At 39.6% G+C, this 12,906-nt stretch overlaps 1 protein-coding gene across 2 annotated transcripts in view; it reads left to right on the top strand.

Moving 5' to 3' along the window:
* THSD7A (thrombospondin type 1 domain containing 7A) overlaps window positions 1-12,906 on the top strand; it is a 433,981-nt gene that overhangs the window by 172,670 nt on the left and 248,405 nt on the right. For both annotated transcript variants that reach the window (XM_042918979.1, XM_042918974.1), the window contains exon 2: window positions 378-1,209. In XM_042918979.1, the coding sequence (XP_042774913.1) occupies window positions 378-1,209 (832 nt within the window). The remainder of the gene's footprint in view (window positions 1-377; window positions 1,210-12,906) is intronic.

Raw genomic sequence — 12,906 nt, 5'->3', positions numbered from 1 at the left:
CCTTGCCTGTTACTGATGTGGATTTGATAGTTACAAGGCGAGGAGTAATGTTTGCACTGTGACTAATTCCTGATGTCCTTTACGAGCAAGGGTCCTCCACCTAAAATTAAGGAAATGAAGAAAAGCAATCCTAATAATCCCGAAAGGCCCCGAAATGAACGTGTCCCAGAAGTTACCGTATATAGACTCTGTGACATACTTCTCCCTTTGCAACACTACTGAGTGCAGATCATTACTTTCCAGCAGTCATGTGCAGAGACCTACTTTATAACACTTCAGGGAGACTTAACGTACTAGATCTTGACACGTCTTTCCGGAAAGTGAAATAATTTATAGTTTTCTTCCAGTGGCACTGTTAACTCTTGTGTCATTTTCAGGTCCGTGGGGCCGATGCATGGGAGATGAATGTGGCCCAGGAGGCATTCAAACCCGGGCTGTGTGGTGTGCTCATGTGGAAGGCTGGACAACGTTACACACAAACTGTAAACAGGCCGAGAGACCCAGTAATCAGCAAAACTGTTTCAAAGTGTGTGACTGGCACAAGGAGTTGTATGACTGGAGGCTGGGACCCTGGAATCACTGTCAGCCTGTGATTTCCAAAAGCCTGGAGAAACCCCTTGAGTGCGTTAAAGGGGAGGAAGGCATTCAGGTGAGAGAGATAACATGCATCCAGAAAGAGAAAGACATTCCGGCAGAGGATATCATTTGCGAGTACTTTGAGCCCAAACCTCTCCTGGAACAGGCCTGTCTCATCCCCTGCCAGCAAGATTGCATTGTGTCTGAGTTTTCTGCCTGGTCAGAATGCTCCAAGACGTGTGGCAGTGGGCTCCAGCACCGGACACGGCATGTGGTAGCGCCACCCCAGTTTGGAGGCTCCGGCTGCCCGAACTTGACAGAGTTTCAGGTGTGCCAGTCCAGCCCGTGTGAGGATGAAGAGACCATGTACAGCTTGCACGTGGGGCCCTGGAGCTCGTGCTCAATGCCTCACTCCAGACAAGTAAGACAGGCAAGGAGACGCGGGAAGAATAAAGAACGGGAAAAGGACCGAGGAAAAGGAGTGAAGGATCCAGAAGCCCGTGAACTTATTAAGAAGAAAAGAAACAGAAACAGACAGAACCGACAAGAGAACAAATATTGGGACATCCAGATTGGATATCAGACCAGAGAGGTTACGTGTACTAACAAGACGGGGAAGGCTGCCGATTTGAGGTAACATTTTATAACCGTTAACTGTGTGTGTCTCACTGTCCAAGCCATGGGCTAGAAAGTACTTAAGACTCTGCTGTACTAAGTCCTGAGATTCATATGTATACAACCTAGAATGAGCTACGCTCAAGCATAAGATTTTCTACTTAAGGCATTTGAGCTTTTGTGGGTTTCCTGACATTATTTCTGTTTTAGTCATGTTTAGGCCCTGTACTGCTAGAGTGAATTGAAACTTTGCTGTCCAAAAGCCATAGCATCAGTTAGTCTCCGTGAGATGACACTTCTTCTCTAAGTCAGTAGAACTGTTTCCACCTCCAATGGGGGAACAAGAAACTTACCCAGTAGCTGGAGTTTTGGGATTTTGAATTCAGATACTTACTTTAGTGAGAGAAAAGCATACTTGTAATCTCTCCAAGTTCATAGCTTTTTTAGAATTACCCTATAAACAAAATCTAAATAGCAACCCAGGGAGCTATACCTAAGAATAATTTTCTTTCACATTTTATAAAATGGAATAAATCTCCCCAGAGGGGAAAAAAAAAGGAAGGCCCAGAAAAAATTAAGTAGATGGTATTTAATCATGAGTAGTTTAGAAAACATGTAATTAATTGGCTGCATGTTCTAGACAGAAATTATTTGTCAAATTATCTCTGGGTAAATAATGACTGTATTATGAAGGACTTTCTCATGTGTGATTTACTTGTTGTGAAAATATTCATTGAGGATTATTCATTGAGGATTATCTAAAGGATATGATGTTCTCTGGATATTCTAAATTTTGCTCTTGGATAAGCCAGACCATCTGGGAGTGTCTTATCTGGATCATTTGCATAATTGCTTTTTCTGAACTATTTATGCAGTTATGACTTGGACTAAACGGAGTGAAATTATGGTAGCATCACTCAGAATTTTATATCATATTTATTGTAGAAATGACATTGAAAGTGTCATCTTCTCCATCACACAGTCTGTTCTCTTGATTAAAAACACATAAGATAAATTTCACAGAAGTCTCAACCCATGTGCTGCTGGCGAGCAGCTCAATGGCTTTCCTCGTCGCCCTGGAAATCTTATACCAGATCACATGTGCCTGTTTGCTTTGGCTCCTGGGAACATGAATAGGACTGTGCGGCAGGCACGTTGCTTACTACCGTAACCCGCTGGCTTCGTCTTTTTCTCACCCCCATTATTTTCCTTCCTTCATTGCTACCTAGTGATTTTGCTATCTGTGGATTTTGAAAGCTGGTTTTAAAGCCTTTTTAGTGCAGGATATAGTTTAAATAAATGAGTAAACAAATGAACACTTGACTTATCTAGACAGTAGTTTGTCTATAGCGTTCCTTTGGTCACCATTTTTAGGATATGTCCAGTCCTTCCCCTGTTTGTACTTAGACAGTTGTATTTTTTCTCAGCCACACCAGTAATCTTTCTTTTCTTCATCTCGTGGTATTGGTCCTGTCTTGGTCTGTCTTGGTCTCGTTAATGGTTGCTTGATATCTTGCCTTGATCCTCCAGGTTCCTACAACTCCTTACACGTATGTGTCTGTATATGTGTTCACTTCTGATTCTATATCATGGTTTCAGTTCAATCCCTGTTTTATTCTTTTCTGACTATTCTTATCCTAGTGATTTCCTGATCTCTTTTCCTGAAGTATTATAGTTACGTTAGTTACTTGGCCCCCACTAAGTAATTAAATGAGCCTCCAAGGCAACTTGAGGTGTCTCCTGCCGTCATTGAGTTAACGTGCTATAGACATTTAATTTAATGTTGACCAGTCAATTAAAACTATAATTAGGAAAGTACCTACCATTGCATAGAGCCTAATATTCCCATTTAGTTGTTTGAAATAAGCAAACACATTTAAAAATCTGTAGATCATTTGTCAGATGCTTAGATTCTATTAGAAATAGCCTATCTAACAACAAAATGGCAATTACCTATATGTTATAACTTATTAGGCCATAGATTAAGCTTTACATTAAACTGGTTATTAATGTCTCTTGCATTTAAGAATTATATATAAGAATATATATGAATAAATATATATGATTAAGAAAGTTAAAGTCTCAGGGAAGAAGGGACAAAAATCAGGTATTTTGACCTATGTTTTGCTCAAACTTTCCACCACATCAGTGAAGCTAATGAAATAAAGAGTAAATGGTCAATGCCAACAATTCTGCTTAATTGTATTAGAATTACTGCTAGAACTTGCAAGTTGAAGATGATAGATCTGCCCTACTTTTTGCTTTCAAACAGACTGATATCAATAAGAATGAAAAATACAAATGAAAGTCTATTCTTTTGTGACAATAGGAAACAGTCACAGTCTCAAGTCACAAATGATTTAGAGATTTAGAGAATGTGATAAAATTAACTAACTGAAGGAAGACACTTAGAAGGGTATTCTATCTTTGCACCTTCTGTGAACACTCAAAATTTCTGAGTAGCCTGAACTTTGTGAGGGTTAAGCTAATGACACCTCATCAGTAGGGCATGGTCTGAGTTAAGAGAAAGGGCTGCTGGAACATCTTTGAGTTTGTTTGAAAACAGAATGGCATAATAGGCAAGACTGAATAAGAAGCTCACTATGCCATTACTGCCAAGAAAGGACTACCAGTTTGATGGACTGATGGACTAAAGGTTGGTGGCCAGTGGACAAGAATTCTAAATCACTACACACAGAGTCGGAGTTTGGAAGATGGCGGCATAGGAGGACGCTGGGCTCACCGCACGTCCTGCTGATCACTTAGATTCCACCTACACCTGCCTAAATAACCCAGAAAACTGCCAGAGGATTAGCAGAACGGAGACTCCGGAGCCAAGCGCAGACGAGAGGCCCACGGAAGAGGGTAGGAAGGGCAGCGAGGCGGTGTGCGCTCCACGGACTGGCGGGAGGGAGCCGGGGCGGAGGGGCGGCCTGCCGGCCAAGCAGAGCCCCCGAGACTGGCTGGCAAAAGCCGAGGGGCCAGACGGAGTGTGTTCTGACAGCAAGCGCGACTTAGCGTCTGGGAGGTCATAAGTTAACAGCTCTGCTCAGAAAGCAGGAAGGCTGGAGGACAAAGGGAGGGAGAGCTGCTGAGCCCCCGGACGGCAGAGCTCAGCTTGGCGGGGAACAAAGGCGCTCGCCAGCGCCATCTCCCCTGCCCATCCCCCAGCCAAAATCCTAAAGGGAACCAGTTCCTGCCAGGGAACTTGCTCGCTCCTCTGCGCAAACACCCAACTCTGTGCTTCTGCGGAGCCAAACCTCCCGCAGCTGATCTGACTCCCTCCCACTGCCACAGGGCCCCTCCTGAAGTGGATCACCTAAGGAGAAGCGAGCTAAGCCTGCCCCTCCTGCCCCCGTGCACCTTGCCTACCCACCCCAGCTAATAGCCAGATCCCCAGCACCACAAGCCTGGCAGTGTGCAAGTAGCCCAGATGGGCCACGCCACCCCACAGGGAATCCCGCCCCTAGGAGAGGGGAAGAGAAGGCACACACCAGTCTGACTGTGGCCCCAGCGATGGGCTGGGGGCAGACATCAGGTCTGACTGCAGCCTGGCCCACCAACTCCAGTTATACACCACAGCACAGGGGAAGTGCCCTGCAGGTCCCCACCACTCCAGGGACTATCCAAAATGACCAAACGGAAGAATTCCCCTCAGAAGAATCTCCAGGAAATAACAACAGCTAATGAACTGATCAAAAAGGATTTAAATAATATAACAGAAAGTGAATTTAGAATAATAGTCATAAAATTAATCGCTGGGCTTGAAAACAGTATAGAGGACAACAGAGAATCTCTCACTACAGAGATCAAGGGACTCAGGAACAGTCATGAGGAGCTGAAAAACGCTTTAAACGAAATGCAAAACAAAATGGAAACGACGACAGCTCGGATTGAAGAGGCAGAGGAGAGAATAGGTGAACTAGAAGATAAAGTTATGGAAAAAGAGGAAGCTGAGAGAAAGAGAGATAAAAAAATCCAGGAGTATGAGGGGAAAATTAGAGAACTAAGTGATACACTAAAAAGAAATAACATACGCATAATTGGTATCCCAGAGGAGGAAGAGAGAGGGAAAGGTGCTGAAGGGATACTTGAAGAAATAATAGTTGAGAACTTCCCTGAACCGGGGAAGGAAAAAGGCATTGAAATCCAAGAGGCACAGAGAACTCCCTTCAGACATAACTTGAATCGATCTTCTGCACGACATATCATAGTGAAACTGGCAAAATACAAGGATAAAGAGAACATTCTGAAAGCAGCAAGGGATAAACGTGCCCTCACATATAAAGGGAGACCTATAAGACTCGTGACCAATCTCTCTTTTGAAACTTGGCAGGCCAGAAAGGATTGGCACGAGATCTTCAGTGTGCTAAACAGAAAAAATATGCAGCCGAGAATCCTTTATCCAGCAAGTCTGTCATTTAGAATAGAAGGAGAGATAAAGGTCTTCCCAAACAAACAAAAACTGAAGGAATTTGTCACCACTAAACCAGCCCTACAAGAGATCCTAAGGGGGATCCTGTGAGACAGAGTACCAGAGACATCACTACAAGCATAAAACATACAGACATCACAATGACTCTAAACCCGTATCTTTCTATAATAACACTGAATGTAAATGGATTAAATGCGCCAACCAAAAGACATAGGGTATCAGAATGGATCAAAAAACAAGACCCATCTATTTGCTGTCTACAAGAGACTCATTTTAGATCGGAGGACACCTTCAGATTGAGAGTGAGGGGATGGAGAACTATTTATCATGCTACTGGAAGCCAAAAAAAAGCTGGAGTAGCCATACTTATATCAGACAAACTAGACTTTAAATTAAAGGCTGTAACAAGAGATGAAGAAGGGCATTATATAATATTTACAGGGTCTATCCATCAGGAAGAGCTAACAATTATAAATGTCTATGCGCCGAATACCGGAGCCCTCAAATATATAAAACAATTACTCACAAACATAAGCAACCTTATTGATAAGAATGTGGTAATTGCAGGGGACTTTAACACTCCACTTACAGAAATGGATAGATCATCTAGACACACAGTCAATAAAGAAACAAGGGCCCTGAATGATACATTGGATCAGATGGACTTGACAGATATATTTAGAACTCTGCATCCCAAAGCAACAGAATATACTTTCTTCTCGAGTGCACATGGAACATTCTCCAAGATAGATCACATACTGGGTCACAAAACAGCCCTTCATAAGTATATAAGAATTGAAATTATACCATGCATACTTTCAGACCACAATGCTATGAAGCTTGAAATCGACCACAGGAAAAAGTCTGGAAAACCTCCAAAAGCATGGAGGTTAAAGAACACCCTATTAATGAATGAGTGGGTCAACCAGGCAATTAGAGAAGAAATTAAAAAATATATGGAAACAAACGAAAATGAAAGTACAATAATCCAAACGCTTTGGGACGCAGCGAAGGCAGTCCTGAGAGGAAAATACATTGCAATCCAGGCCTATCTCAAGAAACAAGAAAAATCCCAAATACAAAATCTAACAGCACACCTAAAGGAAATAGAAGCAGAACAGCAAAGGCAGCCTAAACCCAGCAGAAGAAGAGAAATAATAAAGATCAGAGCAGAAATAAACAATATAGAATCTAAAAAAACTGTAGAGCAGATCAACGAAACCAAGAGTTGGTTTTTTGAAAAAATAAACAAAATTGACAAACCTCTAGCCAGGCTTCTCAAAAAGAAAAGGGAGATGACCCAAATAGATAAAATCATGAATGAAAATGGAATTATTACAACCAATCCCTCAGAGATACAAGCAATTATCAGGGAATACTATGAAAAATTATATGCCAACAAATTGGGCAACCTGGAAGAAATGGACAAATTCCTAAACACCCACATGCTTCCAAAGCTCAATCAGGAGGAAATAGAAAGCTTGAACAGACCCATAACCAGCGAAGACATTGAATCGGTTATCAAAAATCTCCCAACAAATAAGAGTCCAGGACCAGATGGCTTCCCAGGGGAGTTCTACCAGACGTTTAAAGCAGAGATAACACCTATCCTTCTCAAGCTATTCCAAGAAATAAAAAGGGAAGGAAAACTTCCAGACTCTTTCTATGAAGCCAGTATTACTTTGATTCCTAAACCAGACAGAGACCCAGTAAAAAAAGGGAACTACAGGCCAATATCCCTGATGAATATGGATGCAAAAATTCTCACTAAGATACTAGCAAATCGAATTCAACAGCATATAAAAAGAATTATTCACCATGATCAAGTGGAATTCATTCCTGGGATGCAGGGCTGGTTCAACATTCGCAAATCAATCAACATGACACATCACATTAATAAAAGAAAAGATAAGAACCGTATGATCCTGTCAATCGATGCAGAAAAGGCCTTTGACAAAATTCAGCACCCTTTCTTAGTAAAAACCCTTGAGAAAGTCGGGATAGAAGGAACATACTTAAAGATCATAAAAGCCATTTATGAAAAGCCCACAGCTCACATCATCCTCAATGGGGAAAAACTGAGAGCTTTTTCCCTGAGATTAGGAACACGACAGGGATGCCCACTCTTACTGCTGTTGTTTAACATAGTGTTGGAAGTTTTGGCATCAGCAATCAGACAACAAAAGGAAATCAAAGGCATCAAAATTGGCAAAGATGAAGTCAAGCTTTCGCTTTTTGCAGATGACATGATATTATACATGGAAAATCCGATAGACTCCACCAAAAGTCTGCTAGAACTGATACATGAATTCTGCAAAGTTGCAGGATACAAAATCAATGTGCAGAAATCAGTTGCATTCTTATACACTAGCAATGAAGCAACAGAAAGACAAATAAAGAAACTGATCCCATTCACAATTACACCAAGAAGCATAAAATACCTAGGAATAATTCTAACCAAAGATGTAAAAGATCTGTATGCTGAAAACTATAGAAAGCTTATGCAGGTAATTGAAGAAGATATAAAGAAATGGAAAGACATTCCCTGCTCATGGATTGGAAGAATAAATATTGTCAAAATGTCAATACTACCCAAAGCTATCTACACATTCAATGCAATCCCAATCAAAATTGCACCAGCATTCTTCTCGAAACTAGAACAAGCAATCCTAAAATTCATATGGAACCACAAAAGGCCCCGAACAGCCAAAGTAATTTTGAAGAAGAAGACCAAAGCAGGAGGCATCACAATCCCAGACTTTAGCCTCTACTACAAAGCTGTCGTCATCAAGACAGCATGGTATTGGCACAAAAACAGACACATAGACCAATGGAATAGAATAGAAACCCCAGAACTAGACCCACAAACGTATGGCCAACTCATCTTTGACAAAGCAGGAAAGAACATCCAATGGAAAAAAGAGTGTCTTTAACAAACGGTGCTGGGAGAACTGGACAGCAACATGCAGAAGGTTGAAACTAGACCACTTTCTCACACCATTCACAAAAATAAATTCAAAATGGATAAAGGACCTGAATGTGAGACAGGAAACCATCAAAACCCTAGAGGAGAAAGCAGGAAAAGACCTCTCTGACCTCAGCCGTAGCAGTTTCTTACTTGACACATCCCCAAAGGCAAGGGAATTAAAAGCAAAAATGAACTACTGGGACCTTATGAAGATAAAAAGCTTCTGTACAGCAAAGGAAACAACCAACAAAACTAAAAGGCAATCAACGGAATGGGAAAAGATATTTGCAAATGACATATCGGACAAAGGGCTAGTATCCAAAATCTATAAAGAGCTCACCAAACTCCACACCCGAAAAACAAATAACCCAGTGAAGAAATGGGCAGAAAACATGAATAGACACTTCTCTAAAGAAGACATCCGGATGGCCAACAGGCACATGAAAAGATGCTCAGCGTCGCTCCTCATCAGGGAAATACAAATCAAAACCACACTCAGATATCACCTCACGCCAGTCAGAGTGGCCAAAATGAACAAATCAGGAGACTATAGATGCTGGAGAGGATGTGGAGAAACAGGAACCCTCTTGCACTGTTGGTGGGAATGCAAAGTGGTGCAGCCGCTCTGGAAAGCAGTGTGGAGGTTCCTCAGAAAATTAAAAATAGACCTACCCTATGACCCAGCAATAGCACTGCTAGGAATTTACTCAAGGGATACAGGAGTACTGATGCATAGGGGCACTTGTACCCCAATGTTTATAGCAGCACTCTCAACAATAGCCAAATTATGGAAAGAGCCTAAATGTCCATCAACTGATGAATGGATAAAGAAATTGTGGTTTATATACACAATGGAATACTACGTGGCAATGAGAAAGAATGAAATATGGCCTTTTGTAGCAACGTGGATGGAACTGGAGAGTGTGATGCTAAGTGAAATAAGGCATACAGAGAAAGACAGGTACCATATGGTTTCACTCTTATGTGGATCCTGAGAAACTTAACAGAAACCCATGGGGAAGGGGAAGGAAAAAAAAAAAGAGGTTAGAGTGGGAGAGAGCCAAAGCATGAGAGACTGTTAAAAACTGAGAACAAACTGAGGGTTGATGGGGGGTGGGAGGGAGGGTAGGGTGGGTGATGGGTATTGAGGAGGGCACCTTTTGGGATGAGCACTGGGTGTTGTATGGAAACCAATTTGACAATAAACTTCATATATTGAAAAAAATAAATAAATCACTATACACATACCAGGACACAAGGAGCTTCCCTATGAACTAGTTAGTGAGTTTCAGCCAAGCTTAAGTATAGTACTGCCCCAAGCCTAGAGTTGATACGAAAGTAAGGGCAAACTTTTCTCCAAGAAACTAAAAATAGTAAAGGAAATATGATTTTTCCAAACCAAAAACAGAAAGAAGAGTTAAGAATATTGAATAAGCTTAACTCATAAATTGAATGAATGATTTGGCAGAACTCAAATGGAGGGGAATTGGAAAACAAGAAGAAGTAGAATTAACATTAGAACTAAAAATGGAAAAATATCTTGTGAAGAAGAGGCAGTGATAGAGCAGTTTAAGACCATATAACTGAACTGTAATTTTAAAAAATGATGGTTATGGAAACAGCAAGGGAGATCCCTATATGAAACTCTGGTGTTCCTGAAGGTAGGACCACGAGAAGAATTAGAATAGTAAACAACAAAAACCAAACACCAAATATAACAGGAAAAAAAACACAACGATATCATAGAAGACATTCCTGAATTTAATCCATAGATCGAAATTGCACATGGGTAATAATTCTTCTAGAAGAGGTTGAAATAACATCCTCATGGAAGAACTGGTATAGAATAAAGAAAAAGAGATATCAGACTCTCAGCCAGCATAATACTCAAATTCTGAAACACTAGAAGTATTTCTGTTGTAGTAAAAAACAAGAAAGGATAGCACATTAACTCCAGTCTTAGTTAACGTTGATCTGTAAGTACTAGTTAATGTAGTTGAAAAGAGAAAGAAGTAAAAATTGGAAAGCAGATGGAAAAATTAAGATTTTTTCCCTCCAGAGATTATGAATGTGCCCCGAAAAACTCAAGAGAATCCATTGAAAATATAAAAATAAAGTAACTTTTTTTTGGGGGGGGGGTTGATTGACACAAAAATAATATAAAAACAATCAATATATTTCCTAAATACACATAACTATTAAACATGATGATGGAAACAAAAGATTAAAATATTCCACTTACAATAATTAAAAAGACAAAAATAAATCTGTGGCTAAACCTAACTGTAAAAGTTCAACACAGAACACCAGACTTGGAAACATAAAAAAGATGTGTGCCTATCCAGAACACTTACTAAATATACCAATGGTCTCCACATTTTTACTTTAAAACTTATAAGGGAAAAATAAGGATTACAAGACAGGCCAAGAAAATTTTTAAAAAATAAAAGTAGAGAGAAAAAACTAATGTCCCCAAATAGTTACATGTATTTTATTCTATGAAAATAATAACAACAAATTTATGTAAGTGCATGAATAGTCAGATCAAACAGAAAAGGGTCTAGAAAGAAGATCTCCAAAACCCTATAAAACATTGCCTTTGGTGGGAAATTAATTAGTTTGTTTTGTTTGGGGGGCAGGTGCTTAACCATGTAAATGAATAAGAAGAATTAAAAAGAAAAAGAAGAATAATTATATGCCTTTGATACTTATTATACCAAAACAAAGCCCAGGTATTTTCAGTACTTAAAATTTTTTCTTTATAATGCTAGAGAAAGGGTAAAAATTTTAAAGTAAAAGGAGGTTATTTTAGGTCACAGAATGCAGAGATCATGCAAGGAAATATTCAATTAGATTTTTAAAAAAGAAAAAATTTTGCTCAAGGAAATATTAATGAAGTTAAAACCCAGGTAGCAAACTGAGAAAATATATTTGAACATTTACTTGGCAAAGAACTAATTTTCTTAATACTTAAAGAACTCATTAAGAAAAGGGTCAAAACCTAATTGAAAATGAGCTGAAAATTAAGAGACTGAAAAGACAAGTTACAGACTGGTAGAAAATATTTTTGGAAGGCTTTGCTGATAAAGGACTGTTATCAAGAACATACAAAGAACTCTTAAAACTCAACAATAAGAAAACAAATAACCTGATTCAAAAATAGGCCATAGACCTTCCCACCTCACCAAAGAAGATACACAAATGGAAAAGAAGCATATGAAAAGATATATCATAGTAGATCAAGGAAATACACATTAAAACAACACAGAAATACTACTTCACACTTATTAAAATGCCCAAAATCCAGAACACTGGCAACACCAGGTGCTGGTGAAAATGTGACCATTGCTGGTAGGAATGCAAAATGGTTACAGTCATTTTGCAAGACAGCCTGCCAGTTTCTTATAACACTAAACATACTCTTTACCATATGATCTAGCAATTGTGCTCATTGGTATTTACCCAAAGGAACGGAAAACTTATATCCACACAGAAATCTACAGAGAGATGTTTAACAACTTTATTCACAGTTGCCAAAACATGAAGGCAACCAAGATGTCCTTGAGTAGATGAATGGATAAAAAAGCTGTAACACATTCAGACAATGGAATATTATTCAGTGTTAAAAAGAAAGGAACTATGCATCCATGAAGAGACATGGAAGAAACTAAATGCATAATTACCAAATGAAAGAAAAGGCTATATTCCGTGTGAATCCAACTATGTGACATTATGGAAAAGGCAAAACTGTGGAGACCATGAAAAGAGCAGCCGTGTTTTCAGGGTTAGGTGAGAGGGAGAGATGAACAGAGGGAGCACAAAGGATTTTTAGGGCAATGAAACTATTCTGTATGATAGATATATGCCATTATACTTTTGCCCAAACCCATAAAATGTAGAACACCAAAGGTTAACTGCAGTGTAAACTATGGACTTTGAGTGATTATGATGTATTAATGTAAGCTCCATTCTAGTGAGTGACGTTGATAATGGGGGAGGCTATCCATGTATGAGGGCAGGGGGTTTATTCTTACTTTGCACTTAAGAGTACTTAAGAGTACTTTGCACTCAATTTTGCTGTGAACCTGTAACTGTTCTAAAAATTAAAATCAGCAAAGGACAGGATCAGGGCACAGAAAATATGCTAATCCTCAGTCATCATTAAGAAATTAAAAAAATTAAATCCCATTTTCACCTCTCAGATTAGTAAATAAAATGTTCCATAGTATGTCAGGGATCACTAAGACAGCCTCTTGTTTTGGTAATTCACTAGAAGGACTCACAGGATTCAGCATATAGTTAAATTTATGTC

This window comes from Panthera leo, chromosome A2 (assembly GCF_018350215.1).
Source record: "Panthera leo isolate Ple1 chromosome A2, P.leo_Ple1_pat1.1, whole genome shotgun sequence".
Lineage (NCBI taxonomy): Eukaryota > Metazoa > Chordata > Mammalia > Carnivora > Felidae > Panthera > Panthera leo.
Note: the sequence above shows the minus strand (reverse complement) of the source record. Positions and strands in the feature narration are given on the sequence as shown.